The sequence below is a fragment of the Lonchura striata genome, chromosome Z (assembly GCF_046129695.1).
Source record: "Lonchura striata isolate bLonStr1 chromosome Z, bLonStr1.mat, whole genome shotgun sequence".
Lineage (NCBI taxonomy): Eukaryota > Metazoa > Chordata > Aves > Passeriformes > Estrildidae > Lonchura > Lonchura striata.
In genome coordinates this window covers 79,166,024-79,187,764 of record NC_134642.1, presented here as the reverse complement: position 1 = coordinate 79,187,764, position 21,741 = coordinate 79,166,024, and the positions used below count along the sequence as shown (strand labels likewise).

Below are 21,741 nucleotides of genomic sequence, written 5' to 3'. Positions count from 1 at the left end.
AAAAAAGAATGTTGTATACCGAAGAAAATAAGACTGGTAAACTAATACTGGCAATGCATATTTTGATTTATAAACCTGCGTGTTTCATAAAAGTAAGAAGTTCTCTTGAACACATGGTTTGCTTGTTTGGTTACCCTAAAACTCTATTTTTATTCAGAATAGGTTTCCTAAAAATTCTGATTTTTTCCTTTAAGGAAAGGGCTAGCTCTCTATGATAACCTTTTGTGGCAGTCTGTGATAATCAACAAATTTCATTAATATTTTAGAAGGTAAAAAGCAGACAAATTTAGATTTGATCAGTTTCAGATTTCCAACTGAAAACTATGAAAAAATTAAATATTCATATGGTAAGACAATACTCCATATATCTTCTCTCTGAACCACATTCTCTAGAACATTATTAGCTTTGTAAACAGATTTTAGGAATAGCAGTTCCTGTTCTCCAATCAGCAGAGCAAATTTCTAGAGATACAGTAAAGACACGCTGTCATCTACAGCTACTAGAACAGTTCTATTTCACACATCTGTGCAGGCATACCCTTTTTACAGTGTTAAAAATTAAAAAAAAAACCAAAAAAACCCCTATAAAGCTATTTATATTTTAGGCAGCACACTACTATTTAGTGAATAAATGCTGCAAATTTTTTTTCAGTAATTGCAATAACGAACTTCAGTTATCCAGTTACTATTTTTATCTTTGCTTTAATTAACTAAGAACACAAGAGCTTAAACAGGAACTTCAGATTTAACACCGATCTGAGTGTTACAGGAATTATTAAGCACTAGAGCATTTATGAGGCTACTGTAAGTTACTAATGCTGTTACTTCCTCTGAATTTTTATGCCATTATATCCTTGACAAACAGAGCCAGGCTGAAATACATTCTGTCATGACAGAATGCTTACAATCCCTTTCTTGGATTTCCCTAAGGGAATTAATTTTATATTGTTTTAGATCATGAGTTTTTCCTCTCTGTTTCTTACTAGATCATGATCTAGAATTGTATTGATTAACCTGATGTGCAGGACTGCAACTGACCCATTCATTGCTGATGAAAATCTAAGAAATACCACTCAGATCTCTGGTAAGAGATTTCACCAGAAAGGTTTTAAATCCCAAATGAACTGATTATGTAAATGAGGTGTCACACAGTTCACCTGTAGATGCTCCACAAAGTGTAAGACATCAACATCAGAAATGAAAACTTGTTCTCTGTAATTTTTGTGTGAAATAGATCATCATCATGTTTACATCTCATATTTTACACATAGCACTAAGCAGGATATATACTATGTGTATATGTGTATGTATATATATAATGTGCTATTCTGCGAGAACAAAACAGGTGGAAACTAATTCCATCCCCTTAGATATAAATGGAGTATAAACAGCAATGGCAGAGTCAAACTGGAGAAGACACAAGAAAAAGGAATGGTACTAACAGAAATAAGAAACTCCAACAGTATGATGACCCATAATCTTCCATCTCTCAGAGAGAGTAGTTCAGGCAATTAATATTTTAATATACAGAACTTCAGCTCTTAATACTTAAGGCATTAATTTAATACCTTAACTTCTCTGTTGGCCCAGCATTTGCACATTTCAGACATGACATAAGCCTCACAGACTGCTTCTTGCTATGATTCATTCTCACTGCATGAATCAGGCTCCTTATAATGCATATCATGGTGAAAAACAATTTTTAACTTCTATTAGTAGCACCAAACTACAGACATCAAATAATGTAGCATTTCTTTGTTACCCAAATAACTATTTGAGTTAGACAAGAAATAATAACCAACTCATCAGAAAAAGTATTTTTTTGTTTGAAAGAGCTGGGTTCACTTCTGTGATAGTAAAGACCATACACCTTTAAACATCTTGCATTTCTACTAAGCAAAGGTACACTAGTGAGAAATAAAAAAATCTTCCTTACCTATGTATACAATTTTTAGATTCAAGATATGCCATACCAGAGGCAGCATCTAATGAAAATTTCACCAACTGTTTGGTTTTCAGCTCATCCTTCTTTTTTCTTAGGAATGACAGGAAATCACCTCCTAGAAAATAAGACAGATGGAAAGTGAGACAGACTGATAGGATATTCACATTTCTCTCTCAAGATCAAAGTGCAAGATCAAAGAAAATGCAGGTTATTAGCTGTTATCTTCATCCCAACAGTTTAAGGCTAGTCCAAGAACAAGGAAAGAACTCATCTTTCAAAAATATATTTTCCCTTAAATATTAGATGCTTGAAAATGAAAATTGCACAGCATGCTTTTGATACACCTAGTCTTCACCAGTGTACATTAAATACAGACTCAAAAACTGTTAACAAAAAACCTGATCATCTGTGATACATACTCATCTCTAATCACAGAATTACTAATTGTGAATTAAGAGGTTATGTCCTATTAGCTACATGAAATTACTTTTAAATTAATCATTTGCAGTGATGCTTCTCTAATTCTACACTGATGTGTTGAAGGAGTAACAAAGTGTTTTCTTCTTGGGCAGTGACTGGACATTTGACCTGGGCAGTGGAAGGTGAACAGTTATTACTCTGCCTTCAGAGGAGCAAAGCCACTGTCCTCTCATCTGAGAAGTGTGAAGGATCAGGGTGGAGAATTTCCAAAAAGAAAACTGTTAGCAAAAAAATATTCCGAAAAACTGATTTAGGACAAAGATAATCTGGAAGAATATTATACAAACACTGCAAAGCCATGTTCTAACTGACATAAATGTATTAAAAGACTTTTCTAAAATATATTTTATTATTCCAGGCAAAGAAAAAAAAATCACAGCAAACCTTTTCATATCACACAATTATTTGATAGTGAGTAGCGAGTTATTGCTCCAGTATTTGTTTTTGTTCATTTAGGACTGAATTGACTATTAGAATTTGTTCTTGCAAGCTGTTACACAATTTTATATATTGCCTTTTGTTAGGAATAGGAAATGATGGTATTATATTAAAAGTTACAGATGCGATTTCCCTTAAGAGGCTATCTATATTTATATTTCATAGTGTAAGAAATAAAGGCAATATTGAAGAAAAAAGTCAGATGTTATGAAGTGTTACTGCAATACCTTCAGACATTATGGGGCAGCTGCCCTTTACTCTCAGACTGGGTAACACACAGATGGGAGAGCAAGAGGTGACTGCATTGCCTTGACTCTAAAGCTAATCTGAAACACCCTACACTGAGTTTTAAACTCCACTGAAAAAGGACAGATGACTACTACAAACTGGACTGGGTAATAATACCTTTTATTTAATCTGAGAGGTTACTGACACAGTCTGGTAACTGGTGAAAAGCAGGTATTGCCAGTGGAAAGTAAGATAAACATTCCAATAACTAATGTGTCATTTCTTGCACATGTAAACAGAGTTGTTCTAGCTACAGCAGACAGCTAAAAAAAACTTTTAAGCAACTCACCCCTCAAACACACACAACAAGCTGATGAAAATTTTGTTATTTATGTGCTGAGACCTCACTGCTTTCTATGCAGGAATCATCTTTGAATGAGAAAGTATGACTAAAAGCCTTTATGAAAAGTATGACTACAAGCCTTCTTTACAAACTGTGGCATTACTTGAATAAGAGCAATCAAGGCAGCTCATAAAAATACATTTAAGACCTTACAAGACATTTAAGATCTTAAAAAAACTCTACAGTGAATCAACCAATGTTTCAATATTGAAGATTAAGAATTGCTAGCAACTTCCTGTAGAAAGAACTGAAAAGACAAGCTCAGTTTGATATTTTGGGAAAACAAAATAAATAAAAGACCAAATGAATGAAAAAGAAAACAACACAAACATGCAAAAAAAGAGAAAAAAAACAAAACAAAACAAAAAAAACTGGCAGAAACAAATCCCCCCAAATTCTTGCAAATAGTCTCTACTTAAAAAAACGTGCTGTAACAACATCAATGTAAACTATATTTCTTACAATTCATATGAATTCTTTGTATAAATAAGTTAATGCTCTCCACAATCAACAGTTAAACTATCTGTTCTCAAGTAACAAGGTATTGAAGACAACAAGGAAACTTAAAACAAACTTTAAACAAAAGAAATCCCAACCATATCCATTAAAAAAATTTAAAATAATACCTGTTACAAATTAGTTTCCAATATGCTCAGGCAATCACATTAATATCCCAAGTTTTAACAATTTATTTCTGAATGATATTAAAAGCTTCTCAGTTCCTAACATTAGAATATGTCAAATTCACAACGCACAAGCCCTTTACTTGCTAATGCAATTCACATCCAGCAGGAAGTGATTTAGACTTGTTTATTTTCAGAGCTGGCATGCACTGTATGAAATTCTAGTTTCCAGCAAAAACAGCACCATACGTCAAGGTGTATACAGTGCACTAGATGCCTATCACCAAATTGTAATTACATTACTTTAATCTGTCTCAGGGTTTTCATGCTCTGTTTTCCTTTTTGTGTCCTTGCATAGAAATGGCAAAAACATCTTCTAATAAATATTCTGTTTAATATTAATTTAAAAGCAGTGTTAGTAGCAGACAAAATAAAAGAGCCAACTAACAACCATCTCACTCTGTACAATATATGTAATGTTTAGTCTAAATCTGATTATCCTCATCATTGTGATACTAACATAGGCTGAAGTATCTGTCCCTTAAGTAGCAGTTACTCCTCAGTAAATTCTGACTTTTACTGTGGTCAATGTTCCAACTATTCATCTTCACATCAAAGCATCCACATGAATATCTCCAAGACTAAATTAAGAGTATTTCCTTACAAACTCTTTAGTACAGAGCAGTGGTTAGGTAATATCTTTATTTACTTTTAAAAATAAGTTTTAATGTGAAAAGCCCTAATTCACTATTTGCAGCACATTGTGTCAGAGTATTATTTCCAACGTAATAGCTGTTGATAGAAATGAAATAAATAGACTAATGACACTAGAAAGACTACATAATAATAAGCAATGATTTCTTTTTTATGTGGAATTTTCACTGTATTCTGCACAGCTCCCTGTTATTCCAGTTAATGGCCCACAACACCACTAGAAAATGATGTATGCTCTAACAGCCCTAAGAATTACCAAAAAATTAGACCATTATATATATATATATATAATCACCTAGCAGAGATGGCTTGGCATTTTTGGTTTACAAGAGTATATATAACAGCACTTTAGCCCCTTCCTAATAAAACATAATTATTTTACTAAATAGAGGACAAAATGTAGTTCATAAGCAGAAGCTCCATGAGAGCAGCCTGTTATAACTGGGTTTCTGAACACAGCCGTTTGTGTATTTTGCTGTGAATAGCAACTATTTCTCATTACATGCTGGAATTCCGAGAATGTGAGAATACCACATATCAGCAATTCCTAGTGTTGGCTGTGCTTTACAGCATAAACTTCTTGTACAATAAGTGGCATATCATGGTAATAAAACACTTCACTCCTCTGCACACAAAAAAGCAAGCTTAGGAAGAGGAAAAAAAAACAACCTGTGATTTATGAGAAGAAACCAAAATGCAAGAAACAACAATGAAAAATGTTAAATAGGTTTACAAAGTGTTTTGTTATGGCAATCTCTGATTTGACTGGCATTTATAATCAACTGCGATGACATATTTCAGTGTTTTCCTAAGCTGGTGTCCACAGTGACAACTACCTACCTACTCTAGGCATTCTCGGCATCATTCTGACAACAATTCTGAACACAACTAAAATGTATTTTGAAATGATGATGGGAAATCTCACACTGAATTGGTATACATTCATTGCTTATATATTGTATCTCTAGCTAGCATCCTAATAATATTATAAATAATTATACAAATATTAATAAATGTCGTAATACAACATCAATGATTACAAATGACAGGAAGTTATATGTATTCTTACTCACATATAAATTTTAATAATGTGGGGTAATTTCCTTTGTTAAACATCCTTTTGAACTATGTTTGTTTAAAGAGGTTGCTTAATTTTTCTCATATTTATACACACATTCATCACACAGGTGCACCTTGCTTGTGGCCACACATCCTAAATGTCACATAACTCAGGGGAGCTTTAGGATTCCGTATTCCTAATTACTTTACAGGCCATTGCAATATTATTGAAATTATGTTTATCTGTACCTGCATGTATTTATAAATTTAAGAATTTAAATGGTCAATATTCCAAGTAGCCTTAAAGCAATTTAGAATTTCCTTTATAGCCCATTTTAATTCCATATAAATGAGATTAAAAACACAAGCCCAAATTAAAACTATGAACTTAAAATAGTAAACATGCATCTCTAGGGAATTCTAGGAGATATGTTTTTTAAGTATGTAAGAAGCAATTTGACAAACTGTTTAAAGTACAAGGGTTTAAAAATGTTAAAACACTTATTTTTAATAAAGTACTGTGCCTTCACATTTCAACTAATGCATAACTTATGTGCAGTGCAGTACTTCAACTTTTTTGTTCTTTTATTTTATATATGTAGTAACAGAAACTATACATAAACCCAAGGTTTACTATTCTAGCTGCATACAGATTACTATTGTGATATCCAGTTAAAACTTTATTTTTCCTGTTAAGTACAGCAAACAGAAGTTGTTATAACTATGAGAAGTGCTGTCAATGCAGTATTAACAATGGCAGTAATCAAGAATGTGTAGGAACAGCTGTATGTGAAAACAAAAGATGAAAAAAAAAAATTAAACTAATAGTGTGCATTGAGAGACAAGGACAGGAGCAGCAGCAGAGAAGTAAGCACAGAGAAAACGTGCTCTGGATGACTTTTTAGCAGACAACCTGTGCTGAGACCAGAACAAAGATGATTCATGAGCACAAAATAAAACTGCACTGTGATGAAATGAAGATGAGAAGGTTACAACATATTTATACGTGCTATTTCACTTCCTTTCAATCGGATGACAGACCACAGACATATGATTATCAAAATAAATGAAATATTGACAATGCTCAGCAGTCCTGCTTTAGATTTCTGGCAGAGCAAATAAAGTAGAGCATGATGCCAATATCCCATGTGACATAAGTGCCTGTCCAAAACAGAGTCTGTCATCACCTGTCAAGAAGAAACCAGAAATCATAGTGAGACATCAGCAGCTAGCGTCCCTTGTCTTCTGTGATGCCAAAACAACACTATCCAGACTAATTGGACTCTTTATATTTTAGTATTGTGGCTGTAAGGATATCCTTTGTGAGTGCAGAATAAAGCCTACTTCAGAAGCTACCTGAAAGGAGGACCTCCCCAGGAAGTCTTCCATTCTTCAGTAAATAATTCCTGCAAACTGAAAATGCTCAAAAATCCATAATCAAAGGCCTCAAAAAGTATTGCAGATTACAGAGACACTATAGCTGATGTGAAACAGAATGTACCTGAAGAACACAGTTTTTAAATCTAAACAACAATGAACAACACAAACACATTAAATAGCTACTATAGTAAAAACTGTTATAGGCAAAGTAAAAAAAAAACTTAATAACAAGAAAAATAAATAAATTGAATACAGAGGTGTTTGCAACTACCAAAACACTTCAATAATTTTTTTAATGCTTAGTTGTTTTTATTCAGTTTAAAATGGATTTTCTAGTTTAACCTATTTGCTGATTTGATTTTGTACAATATTGATACAAAATATATTAAAATCAAAGCTGAAAACATGTGAAGAGATAAAAATCCAACTGTAGCCTGAAATGCTAATATAAAAGCAGACCAGAGCTTTGGTCCTCTTTGACTAAATAGTAGCTCTGAGTCAAAAGGAATTTTTAATCACCCTCACCTTCACCCTACCAAAGGAATCTGACTTTTCTCAATAATCTGGAATCCATGAATTAAGAGGGAGGAAGAGACCCATGTGCATTACAGGGCTAGAGCAAGGCAAGGAAGAAGAAGCAGGGTCTGTATGTAATGTGTGCGTGTACTGCATGAGGGCTGGTGAGGAGAGGGAAAAGTTGGACACATGGAGAGAAGGAATCCATGGGAATTGTCTGGCTATTTGAGTGAAATGCCCAACAGGCATTTCACTCAAAGAAGGCACAGGCAAAAGCACAAGTTGCAGACACAGAGACAAATCAAAATGGAAGCTGGAAACTTAAGAGGATAAGTAAGAGAGAGAAAACCTAGAGAAGCAGACATGTCTGTGTGAAGAGGAACTAGGCAGACAGAAGGTGGCTGCACTGACCAGAAATAATGAGAAGATTACTTACGTGACTAGAGAAAAAAAACAGAACTGAATAGAAAAGCCAGACAGTCATTACTACTTTATCTTATCTCTAACTGGAATTTGATGGATCTTTTTTTTTTTTTTCTGTTGTTGTATTGATTTTGAACAGTGTGCAGTAAAGACTCAGGATGTGACTGCAAGATAGGATGCAGATCTGAAATCTGCCCACAAAAGACAGCTATAGAGGATATACAACCAATAGGTGAGCTCATACAAAACTTTATTAAGGGGCTCTCTAAAGAGAAGCAATTAGAAAAAAACCATGAATGATCTCTACAGAGATCTCACTGCCTCCAAAGTAGGAAAGACAAAAAAACCACACTGAAGTAGAAAACATAGTAGCTGAATCACACAATGTGAAAGTGAAAGTTCAGCACCAGTCAGCATTCCAAGCCTGTGCATGAAATCAGTGGCACCTCAGAGACAGGAGGTCTAATCTAAGGTTCAAGTAAGTCATGATATAAATGTACTTCAGCTGCTTTTAGCATCTAGTCTCCTCTATTTAAAATAATTAATTTAGCATAAAAGCTCAAGATAATATGGATATTGAATTTCACAATAAAAAATAAATTATAAACATCTCAGAACTGAGTTTTTAGGTATAAATGGGTTTACTGGCTCTAGTGCAAGTAACAAGAAATGCACCAAGTCAACTGTGATTTGGTGCTATACTCTGAATTATCACTACATGCAGAAAATAAGAGCAATTTCACAATAGTTATTTAAGATTTAGTAAGTTGTTTCAGCTCCTCAGTGCAGCCTATAATGGATCTTCATGCCCTGGAGTTCTCTTTTCCAAGAAAGGCCAAAAAGTGAGCCTAGTAGGTACCACACTTTATTTACACATGTTTCTGACAAAACACACCCTGCAGGAGTTAAGTGCTCTAATACACAGAAAGTAGCAATGGAATTACATTTCAGAAGAAAGGGAGTGAATAAACCAAGCCAGACCAAAGCTAAATGCAGGTAGGACAGCATGAACAGGGTTCAGAGGTAACCCCACACTTGGGTAAGAATCATAACCCCTTGGGTTGGAGAAGACTCCCAAGATCATCAATTCCATCCTTCAAACATCACTATGCCCACCAAGCCATATCTCGAAGTGCCACGTTTAGCCATTCCATGAGCACTTCCAGGAGCAGTGACTTGGTGCAGGCACAACAGAAATGGCCATGCTCATTCTGGGTGTGCCTGGGAGTCAGGGCACTTCACATCCAGCTGGATGTGCTGGATCTAAGCTAGTAAAACCTGCCACCTCTGATTTGTTTCTGCATCAGTGGCACAGGCAATTTGCATCCCAAATGATTCTGAACAGACCTCTACAGGTTACCTTATCCAGCTGCAAAGACAGAACTTGTGACCTTGCTGAACTCCCCCTTGGAAGCTGGATACACATGCCTGGATATAAGCTGAGTATAGCTTAAACCTAATTCTGACAATCTTCTCAGGCTATTAGATTACTGAGTATTTCCATAGCTGTTTACATGTACAGGCATAGCTCTACCTCTTTCCAGCTGCCAGCATTGAGAACAATCCAACATGAGGTAGCTAAAACAACGAACACAAACTCACTGTTAAGTTAAAAAGGAAATTGCTTTTTTTAAAAGCATGTATCTATTATCAAAGGAATTATCTGATGGTATCAGGAGTGTACACTGGTACCCCAGTGAAATGCAATGAATTAGCAGGAGAATGAAAAATGTCTGTGCACACACTGGGGAGAGGGGATCAGAATCAGATCAGAGCAGATCCCTGCTAGAACAGACTAAATATAGTCTGTGGCCACAGAATGGATGAAAAGCCAAGAGACAACTGCTGAGAAACTGTTTAGAACTATCTGAGGCAAGGATCTGGTACAGAAAGTTTTCCAGTTTTCATAATATCATAATATATAATATCCTCATCATAGATCATATTAGCATAATGCATATGCTAGAGGAAGCTGTATTAAGAATCAAGAGACAAGACAGACACTTCAATTGCCTATATTTGAATGCCTGACCTAGCAGAAATTAAATTATTCCAAAATATTCTTGGGGTTTTAATTTTAACTATGTTGGTTATGAAAATGTTTAAATATACAGAAACCTGAAACAGAGAAAGTAGGCTATTAACTTGAGATTAAACATTTCAGTTTCAAAAAGGATCAGGTCACAAAACATGGGACTTCAAGCTTCCATCTACTATCTGTAATCAAGTACTGGAACACACCAAGATGTTTGCATCTACTTTTAATTAGACAATTTTTCAAAGAGAGCTGGTGCAAGCATGAGGATGGTGCATATCTTGCAGATTCTTTGCTGGAGGGACAGAGGCACTGTGGAGGATTCTACAAGATAAACTGCTGAAATAGTTGCATAAGTGGTAATTGCACCACAGGATTCCATACCTATCCTCAAAACACCCCATTCTAGAGCATGTATTTCAGGGACACATCACATTCTTACCTCTAAATTAAATTCTCCTTTCAGAACTAGCTAAGATACAAGTAAATTGAAATTGACATAAAGAAGGAGAAGCAAGAATGTTGTAGCTTAGGTTTTCTTTTTGCTTCTTACAGATTACATTTGGTCTTGATTTGTTCTTCCCCTAAAGGAAGAGGAAAAAACATTCAAATTTTTAATGGCACTCCTGCAGTTCCTTTTTGATTACAAGGGAGAACTGATGATAAATTATAAGCAAATGCAGTTAAAAGATTCAGCATACTGCAATGAATTAAAACACAATTTGTTACCCATGATCACTAAAAGAGAAGTTTGGGCCAGAAACGTAACAGTTAAAAAGTTAAAAGTTAAAAAGGGTAAAAGAGAAGGGGGTTTTAGTTTCTTTTTTTTCTGTCTTTTTTCATGAATAGATGTTGAGTTGACTCTGAGAACAACAGGAAGCAGGCTCTGTAGTCCCTTCAGCATTTTCCTGATAAATCTTCTCCACACCCCAACAAAATTCAGCATTTGTCTCAGTTGTCAGTCTGGACTCTGGCAGTATTCCAGGCAGTCTTTTTAATCATCATATAAATTTGCTAAAAATGAGCTGTTGTGAAAACTCCTTATGACCTGTGTGGCCTTAAAAGACAATGGCAAATAGCTCTTTCACTGTTCTGAATACCAAAGTAGTTCCTCGTAATTATTTCTCCTTCTTCAGTTTTAAGGTCAACAATAAAGCACAGAAATCCCACCAGGACAACAGACACAGAGCAAAGAAAAATTAATAAATTAACACAGAAAATATGAGTATAATCCTTCAGTTTTTAGATCGACTTAGCATTACAGGAAAGTAACATTATTACAGAGCACTATAAACTCTTATACGGAATTCTGCTCTGTCTCATGTGGGAAACAATCCCTGACAAAGGATTATCTGCATTAGAAAATTTCAGTGGTTGCAAATATGCAGCAATTCCCCTTGAACAGCTTTAAGATTCATGTTTCAAATTTACTGCATTACTTTTCAGTCAGGTCAGTCAAGTCCATGGAACAATATAAACTCACAGCTCTATACTACCATAAGCATTTGGGGAGTCTCAACATACAGGATTTCTTTCCCCAAAATTAATTAGCAATTAAATTAAAATTTTAACATCTACTATCTTTCTTAGGATTAAACTGCATACTTAAACTGTATCACAACAGATTAATAAAATGTTACTCTATTCAGTTATGAAACAGTGCAGTATTCTTATTTTTAGATCAGAAGATACCAGAAAAAGACTCCAGCAAATGTGACCTTTGCAACAAACCTTATCAAACCTATCTTAGAGAGCATTTCAGTATAAAGCAGTAAAAGTAAAGAGGAATATTCCAAAGAAAATAACCTATAGCAACCTATACAATGTTCAGAGTCCTTCAACATACTAACATGTAGCAACAGTCTGATTTATCTAAGCAGCAGTCTTCTTAACAGTCCTAATATTTTCAAACTAGGAACAACAGTTGTCATAGAGAAAAAGTCACAAGTCATAGAAAAGAGGACATCTCTAGGTAAATTCTCCCTTAAGAAAAAAAATGTTTTAATAGAAAGATAGTTCCCAAGCAGAGTTGTTTTCTCATTTCTTAGTGTACTAAAAATTTCACAGAAGAAAACCAGGGCACTGTAAAATTCATGGGGTTTTATTATCATATGGTAGTTGAAAAGCCATCCAGCATCCAGGACTAGGCCCATACAAAGATCAGGGCTGTCTATACTTTTAGTCAGTATTTCAATGTCATTTAGGTAAAAAATAGTAAAATAAATTATTTGCAAGAGTGCCTTAAAGGTTATGGCAAATTTATCCATTATGCAATCATAAAAATTTATAAATCATCTGCTTGACTAGATTCCTTTTTCACAGAAGCTAGCTACCATAACTTAAGCCTGCAAATCAGATATGTGTATAGATCTCAACTTACCAATACATAAAACTTGTGTAAGAAAAATAGTAACAGTTTACTGATTCATTTTCCATGGCTTTTGGTAATTTTGGGAAGGGGAGAGAAGGAAAGGCAGGACAATTTCTTTAAGATTTAAAAAGATATATATCTTTTAGCAACTCTGCAAGTTTCTGAATGGTGGTTTTAGGCCACATTTCTTGCATATATGTAACTTTTGATATATACATGAAAGAAATTGCAATTTAGCTTATGTTTATATATGACAAAGAACGTTATACTTAGTTTATTTCTTCAACAATTAAAAGAATAGTTTATAGTAAGCAATACCAAATATAAAGTCTAAATAAATAAACAGTGCACACACTCTGCTTACAAGATGTTCCTTCCTACTTGTAGAGTAACCTGCAGAAAGACCTGTAGGACAAAACTCAGAAGAAAAGAGACCTGGCCCTCTAAAAACCCAGACACTGGCAGGGAGATCAGCTGCATTTTCCTGTAGGTGCATCCCTTAAAGAGAGCTCTATATAATGCATACATAGAGTACATTAAGAACTTTCCCTAAATTCTTAATAGATGGACTGTGAAAAGGACCAGGGTTTTCCTTCTGTACTGGAGTACTATGATGGATTGACACTGGGAGGACAAGTACAGCGAGATCAGTATGGCCAACAGCCAGTGAGCAGTAAGTAAAGGATGTTTTTTTCTCACTAATATGTAGTTAGTTGTGTTCAAGGCCAGGTGAAGTGGGGGTCTGAGCAACCTGTTCTATCAAGAGATGTCCCTGGCCCATGGCAGGGAGGTTGGAACTGGATGAATTTCAAGGCCCCTTCCAAGCCAAATTCTATGATTCCATCTATCCATAATATGCAACATTGTTTATTATTTCACCTAATCCTTCCTACATCACCCATCTTGACATTTCTTTATCATTGGTTCTTACTATAGGACACATACAGGACATGTCACTTACGCCAACACCTCTCACACCACCCACTCAAGGGTCTACTGCAAAGAATAATTTTTTTTGACAGCTTTGTTTCTCTGTTATTTGCTGGCGACATTTGGGCTATTTTTGCATGTAGTAAAGGATAGACATGTAATTAAATCTGCAACATTTCTTTACTGTTTTCATTGATGTCTTTATCCATATGCATGGTTTTACATCCCATTTACACCTGCAACAAAGATATCTCTCAGAGCCATTTTATGACAGAATCACTAACAGAGTAGCATCTCTCTATATAAAATGCTAAGTTTCAATATACATTTCTAATACCTGAATAAATTAAGACTCTAATTTGAAATCAGAATTTGGAATGCAAAGCAGAATTAACTGCTATGGAACCACACCATAGGAGTCTCAAAAGACACAGTAGGTGTACGGCTTATGTGTATTTGGGATATAAAAGTGGCAGAAAATTTGCAAGCATTAGACAGGAGTCAGAAAACACAGGAGAAATCCCTTATTTTATGAAGATGCTTCTAATTTTATACTCTGAGAAAAAAACTGTCAGACATTTATAAATTACAGGTGTTCTTAGCCATACATCCACAGAACACAATTCTAAGTTGAAACTTGACATTTTTAGTTATTAAACAGAATGTCAGAGTTAAACTGCTTAAACACCTTCAAGCATAAACACATTTATGACAAAACAATGAAGATACTGAGAAAGTGTAGTGTCAAGTGGAAGACAATTTTATCACTATCCTACTCCTCAAAAGGCAGTGTTAAATACCAAGTCAGAGTACTATTAACTATCATTTTTTGTAATCTCATCCAAACTTGTCACTAGATAAAAAAAGTAACATCAGAATCACTGCTTCTCTACTCATTTAAGTGATTTGGCATTTCTCTGGCATCTTTATGTTTTCTGTGGTCAGCCTTTGGTGTGCCAAGATGGAAGAGGAAGTGGGGAAAGTGTGATGACTTGAAGGCAGTCCCTTGTTTATCAGGGCCTGCAGGCAGAGCAGCCAGCCCAGGGAGTTTACAGACCATTGAAACAGGGCAACAATTCTCTTTGCAAGAAGCTTCTTTCTCAAGCAAATTCAATCCCAAGAATGTTTGGATAGACTTGAACTGCAAAATAGGCATAAGAATCAGAGGAAAGTTCTAACTCAATTCCTTCTTACTTGCATTAGCATGTTTCAACAACTTGTACAAGGCTCTGAAAAACCTGAACCAGAATGACAAAGGTGTTAAAAGATCAGGATTTACTTTTCAGAGATGTCTGATGAAGCTGATTGCTAAAGTACCCTTTAAAACTGAGGACACTGCTTTCATTCTCAATTTAATAAAGTTAATAATGCATACAAATATAATAATCTAATATAATCTAATTTAATAAAGGCAGAAAACTCCACAAGGTCAAATATTTCATCAGTGCTCTCACTCTAAAGCCAGCATTCAAGAATTATAAGCAATCCAAGTCTTCCTGAATAAAAAGGTTATTGAAGCAGTTTGCTGTAGAATTTTGAAGATAAATCCAGTGATATATAGAACAAATACAGTGTTGCATATTAAGCAGTACTAGAGGCTACCAAATCAACACATTTTCCAGCTGCTGAAAAAAATCAACAAAGAGGCAAAATTGCCCAAAAGCTGTTATCATGCCAACAATTAGAAATTCACTCCAGCTATTGCTGAACAAAATGAACCCAATTCCAAAAATAAATCAAGAGCAACCCTAAAACCAAACAATACACTCTGATAGAGTGTAAAATGTATAATAATAAAGGTAACCCAAACAAGAGTTATTAATATTGAGATATTAATACATGAAGTTTCTTCGAATACTTAATATTCTCTACCTAACTCTGTTGTTAAAGGAAATAACATTTTATATCTTATCAGGAGAATAATGAAGCTTGTTGTATTTAAAGGCTACAGTAAAATTCTCAACACACTTTTGGAGCTCAACCACTCCAAAGCTAGTAAAACTAGCATTTCCAAAGATTTGCAACACAAGCGACTTTTGAGGTCAGTCACAACAAGGCAGACTAAGACAAATAGAAAACATTCACATTACATTTCAAATCATTTCACATTACGGAAACAATGAAACCTATGGAAATATGCTGCAAAAAGAAGGAAAAAAATAATTACCTGGAACAAGTTCCATAACAATATATATAGGCTGTCGTTGAGTGCAAACTCCTATAAGTTTTACAATATTAGGATGGTCATATTGTTTGAGTATTCTGAAAAAAAGACAAGTTTATTATAGTAATGAACTTTACTGTACAGGCTGATTAAACAGGAAAATATCTTAAACCTTTAATGTTACTTTAATGGAAGATGTCATTATTGTTATCAAAGGAAAAAACATCATGACTGTTATCAAAATCAATATAACAGATCAATCATTACTGTTTGAAATGAAAATCATAACTGAGTCACTAATAAATCAAAACTTATTCTCATTGTAATCTTACCAGTTGTCTATGTGACATTTATCTATATAACTGAAAAACGGCCTGACAGAACCCTTGTATTTAATCAGAATTTCAGTGGTGGACCAGAAGCAGAGCTACATCAAAACAGTATGCACAGCTTGCCTGTATGCTTCCCTGCTGCACTGTTCAACAGCTCACTTGTTCCAATTTACTTTGAAAGATTAATTAATCCAGTAAGTTTTAGAAGACTATAAGGACATCAATTTTGATAATTAAATGAACAATTTATATATTTTGATAAAATGCTTTAATAAGAACATTTCCAGCCTAAAACAGCATGGTATGATTTGTAAGTCAAAAGAAGAGCAGTACAAAATTCTACAGAGACCTTGTAACTTAAATGTTTCTTCTGATATTTGCTGACTCAAAGCACCTCCTCTTTTTCCCTTTTTCCCAGAGATCAAGATTAAAATACTAACATGTTTAGCGAAAAATAACACATTCCATTTTTTCAGACAATTTCTTCCCATTAGTGTCAAGCTGCTTAACAAATGACATATCTCTGCTGTTGCCAAGTTACAAGTTTTTAAAAATTATTCAGTAGATAGGGTGGCTGATATCCTCATTCTATAAATGCAGATAAATGCAGATAGTATCTTTTATTTTCCAATACTGATCATACTAGCTTGAGAGTGGAAATTACAACATATGAAGCTTCATAGCAAGAAGGAGCAAGGTAGTTTATCTCAAGACAGCCCTCTCCCTGGAGTCTCAGAATCTACCTGAGCTGGCACTCAGAATGCTTTGCACATTGTGTCATGACTGTAATTTGGAAAATAAACATATCATCTTATGCTGATTGACACAGTATAAAATACCTCTACTGAAGCAAACTCTTCTTACAAAGAGAAAATTACTAAATGGGGTCTATACCCCACTAAGTAATCTGGGCACATTTGATCACCTCTACCAGCCATGAATATAATGCAGATGTTAGGCCTGGTATAATCACATTTAAATTCTTCCAATCTTCTAATCTGAATCCTCATGGCACATCTTAGAAGTTTTAAATTAAAGCACTTAAGACAACAAAATTTTATTTTACAGGCATGGCTTGCTTTGTCAAAAAGATGGTTTCAGCAAGCAAAAATACTACTGCATTCACACATTAAAAATGCCAAAGTTTAGTTACCAGGGAGACAGCTGTGGAATATACTGAGGGAGAGAAAGGAAGGAAAAGTTTTACTACTTCTTTTTTTAATTTTTCAGAAGGTCAGGTTTTGTAAATGCATCTGGTGATAAAAACTGAAAAAACTGCTACAAGTAATTTTAGAGAACCTACCTGGCTTCAGACAGAAATTTTATTTTCAGTTCCTGAGGAAGATCTTCTTTGCAAGTTTTTACAGCAACAGGGGTTTTATCCTTTAATGTTCCTTTATACACCTCACCAAAATTACCCTGAAATCGGGACAAAAAAAAATCATTCTAGGTAAATAAAATCTTAATGAATTGCCAGAAAAAATAATGCAGAGAGCATCTGAAAGTGGACTAGAACTCTGGAATGTGTTTATGAAGCCAAATGAGATTTTCTTTCAGTATCTGCCCTAACCAAATCCGTTCACTCTGACATAGTACATCTATTATATGGACACAGCATATGAGTTCTGTTTTGACCTTGCTGGAAAGAGGAAAAAAAAAAACCATTAATTAAGTAATTAGAATTTTCTCATAAAATCTCTTAAAAACTTTTCAAATCAACTGACATTGATAGTAGTACTTTGTTCGTCTTATTCTTACTCCTGCACACTTGCATTTTCATTTCACTATTGTATTTTGTGAATGGTTTTTAACTTGCAGTCTGGAAGAGACCAAAAACTAATCTCAAAAACTGTGACAAAACATACCAAAATTACATAAACATTCTCCTATATAAGAAAGAAAAAATACAAAATATGAAGAATGAAAACACTGAACATTATTTTTTATCATAAATTAAACCCACTGCAAAATGCATTGTGGTGTATGGTGATCCAGAATTTCTTTAAACTCAAGGTCAGCACTGCTCTATAAAGGCAAATGTGTAAGGCTTCCATTTGGACAAGACTTTAGAAAATAGCTCCTTTTATAATCTGACATTTTAGGTAGTGAACAACATATCCCCAAGTTAGGGGTTTTTTTTAGCTTTCATAGAAGAAAAATGAAGTAACAAATACCACAAAAAAATCCACCAGGTAAGTTTTTATTTAATAAAAACAAAAGGAAAATTAATTAAAACCTGAGTTGAAAGAAGAAGGAATTTGTGAGGTATACAACACTGGTATCAATGAAAAAAGCCCTCAAAAAGAAACAAGAAGGAAACTATAGATCTCATACTTCTAGTTAAGCTTTGTATTTCCTAAAGAATACACACATCTCAATTTTGAAACTATGTCTGATCAATTTCTACACGAACTACGCTTCTGTGTCCTGGTGGCGCCACATGTGACTTCAAAAAAATCTCCTGGAGACATTTTCCTTCCTTTCCTTCCTTGAAACTATCCTGTTTAAAAATGTGAAGATCCTGCAGCACTTGTATTTTATGAAGGCACAGCTCAATATGGTCATACTTTTTGTCATCTTAATCTGCCAAAGAGCTTTTATCCTGGGAAACAGAAGTTTATAGCAGTATTTTATATCCCCATTCTTGAATTTCCTACTGATTTTTTTATTGCGTACTATAGTAAGAAGGCAATTAACTGCTTTTGATTTGTGTCTTCCCCATTTAATCTTATTTTCTCAGTTTTCAAAAAATCTTTTCAAACTACTCTGTGTTCAGAGTAGCACCCAAAATGGTCTTTGCAGGTGCAAAAGTGCCAAAAAAGTGAAGAGTTTGCCTGATTTTAAATACTTGTAGTTCTAAACAGACTTTGTAAACTACATGTTTATGAACTACACAAGATTTAATAAGATTGTGAAATTATTTAATTTCATCAATGAACGAGTGACAATAATCATGCACAAGCAATTAGCATTTGTTTTAAGAAATAATGATTTAGTCATCTCATCATACCAGATTTTATACACAAATGCATAAGTATACACCTGTTTCTCTCCATGTTTTTATTTATATTTTGCAATATTTTTCTCCAACTACAGAAAGTAAAACAGCCACATCATGAGTTATAAAAATCTACTTAGCTCAAAACACTTCGAAAGGAGGAAAAAAAACCCATATGGTTATTAAATACTTTCAGCATAAGTATTATAACGTTTACTAGCAAGTGTGATTTACATCACACTTTAAAGCTGTCTCATGTATTAGTGTAAAAAAAGACATAAAAATTGCAGTGCAATTTAAAAGAAACAGTACACAGAAATAGCTTAATCATTACCGTATACTTGCTCAAATGTTATTTAGCTCACTTTACTACTTACTTTGCCCAGTAATTCCCCCAGTGTGACATCTTCATGATTGAGAACCCATTTCTTATCCTATGAAAAGGAAAGCAGAATTTTCAGTCTGTGTAAATATGGAAGATACGGTTTCTCTAAGATACATTTCAGTAGAAATGGAGTTGAAAAAGTATTACATTCAGAACACTCAATCACAAGCATACCAAGAAATTTTAAAGCTAAACATTTATAATTCAAAATTTTACAAATCTTGCTTTATTTTATACAATAAAATAGTGAGTGATACTGTATAGAAAATTTTTATTAGAAATTAAGCCTACAGCATGATGGTATGTAGATAGATTAGCACTATATAAAGTTTCACACAAGCTCTGAAATTATATTTAGCACCCTGATTTTAACAATTCATCAAGTGAAAATTAGATAAGAAAACTTCGTTTTAGTATACAATGTAACTTACTACTAAATCAAAAAATTCCCACATTTTTCTCCTCAGTGCACACGGAAATGAACTGATCTTTCAACTTGTCAGCAAGACACATACTTGCATCTCTTCCATCTGTTCTGGAAGTTGGAAATATTACAGGCAACTGCTTGAAAAGACAACACATGCCAGGTAAAGCATTTGCCCAGGCACTGACCATGGCCTGTGCTGGGCACTGGTGTCCAGCTCTACACCCTTCCACTCAGGGAGGACATGGGGGGGCTGGAACATGTCCAGAAAAGGACACTGGAGCTAGGGAGTCTCTGCAGCAAAAGTCAGATGAGGAGCAGCTGAGGGAGCTGGGGGTGCTCAGTCTGTAGAAAGGGAGGTGTGGCTAGGTGGGGGTCAGTCTCTTCTGCCACATCCCAAATCAAAGGACAAGAGGAAATGATCTTAAATAATGCCAGGGGAGGTTCAGATTAGAAATTAGAAAAAAGTTCTTCACTGACAGAGTGGTTAGGAATTGGAGTAAGCTGCCTAGGGAGGTCATGGAGTCACCCTCTCCAGAGATTTTCTGTCGAACATGAATTCAGCAAATCTAAAAAGGGGTGGGGATCATTGCTAGTGTGATTTCTATGCTTTTGTTCGTAAGTATAATGTCACAAGTGTGCATTCTAGAGACTTTCTGAATGCCTTCATTAAAACAAACTCCCAGCACACAACACCTCTCAGTCCCATCCCAAGGATTCCTGTACCACGCTACCATGCTGCATGATTTAAACCAATCTTTACTATATCTCTTCCCTGGGTGGGAAATGGTGAGACTTAGGGGAAATTCTCAACATACAATAGTTTATTTTTCCCCTATACACAAGATTATTACTTAAAACTACTGTCTCACTGATCAAACATCATAAGAAACATACTTCCTTCATCTCACTAGATACCTTCTGCTGAATGAATGCCTCATTCAAAAGCTGTTATACTACAAATTGATAGGAAGTGCTATCCAACTGCACACTCTTTCAATAATAATACTCAAGTTTAAGAAAACAATTTGCAAAGAAAGCTGTAAAAACCTTAACCCACAAAAATTACTACTTAGTGGTATTAACATAATAGTTTTTAACATTGAAATAAGTGTGGTAAAGCTCAAAAGTTAAAGAATTAAAATTGAATTGATTTTTTTAATCCCTGCTTAACTATAAGGATTCTGTACTTCAATGAGTAACTTTTTTTTAATAAATTCACAATATGACATTTCAAAAGGTTGTTTATAAAGGAAAGCAATCTGGTAATTCTTCAGAAAACTAACCAAAGAAAATACCATAAACTGGAATTAAATTATCTGTTGAAGGATTTATAATCATTGCATTACTTTATATTACCTTATATTTATTATTATTGCATTCTCTTACATTAATCATTACCTGTACTTTTTAAGAAAGCCTTCAGTCATTTCTTATACCACTTTAACCCATTCATTAATTTATTGTAGTTCTGCCGGATTTTTCAAAAAGAATTATTTAAAGCTTGATCAACTTTGTTTGATGTAACTGCTATAAACTGCACAAAAGCAGTTTCTTCAGCAGAAGTAAGAAAAAACCTAACAGTCATGTACATCATGCCAGTGTACAATTCTGACACTAAAAAAGAAACAAACCAAATCTTCTGATTTGCAGTGTGTTATATATTAATTAAAACAGTGTTCAAAATACATTGTCATTGGTTCAGATAATTGCCTTTAATAAATAAACTACATTATGAACACTAAGGTCAAAGATAACAAGACATTCTACTGCAAATTTGTTATCTCACTAAATCTACCTGAATTGCTCTGAGTTTAATATGACATCATTCAATAATTAGAATAGCTGTTAATGATTAAAAACATCAATAAGGCACACTTATCAATGTCAAAA

At 34.3% G+C, this 21,741-nt stretch overlaps 1 protein-coding gene across 3 annotated transcripts in view; it reads right to left on the bottom strand.

Moving 5' to 3' along the window:
- FER (FER tyrosine kinase) overlaps positions 1 to 21,741 on the bottom strand; it is a 153,773-nt gene that overhangs the window by 33,662 nt on the left and 98,370 nt on the right. For all 3 annotated transcript variants that reach the window (XM_021524773.3, XM_021524775.3, XM_021524774.3), the window contains 4 exons: positions 19,417 to 19,473; positions 17,345 to 17,460; positions 15,713 to 15,807; positions 1,937 to 2,060 (listed from right to left, as the gene is read on the bottom strand). In XM_021524773.3, coding sequence (XP_021380448.1) covers positions 1,937 to 2,060; positions 15,713 to 15,807; positions 17,345 to 17,460; positions 19,417 to 19,473 — 392 coding nt within the window. The remainder of the gene's footprint in view (positions 1 to 1,936; positions 2,061 to 15,712; positions 15,808 to 17,344; positions 17,461 to 19,416; positions 19,474 to 21,741) is intronic.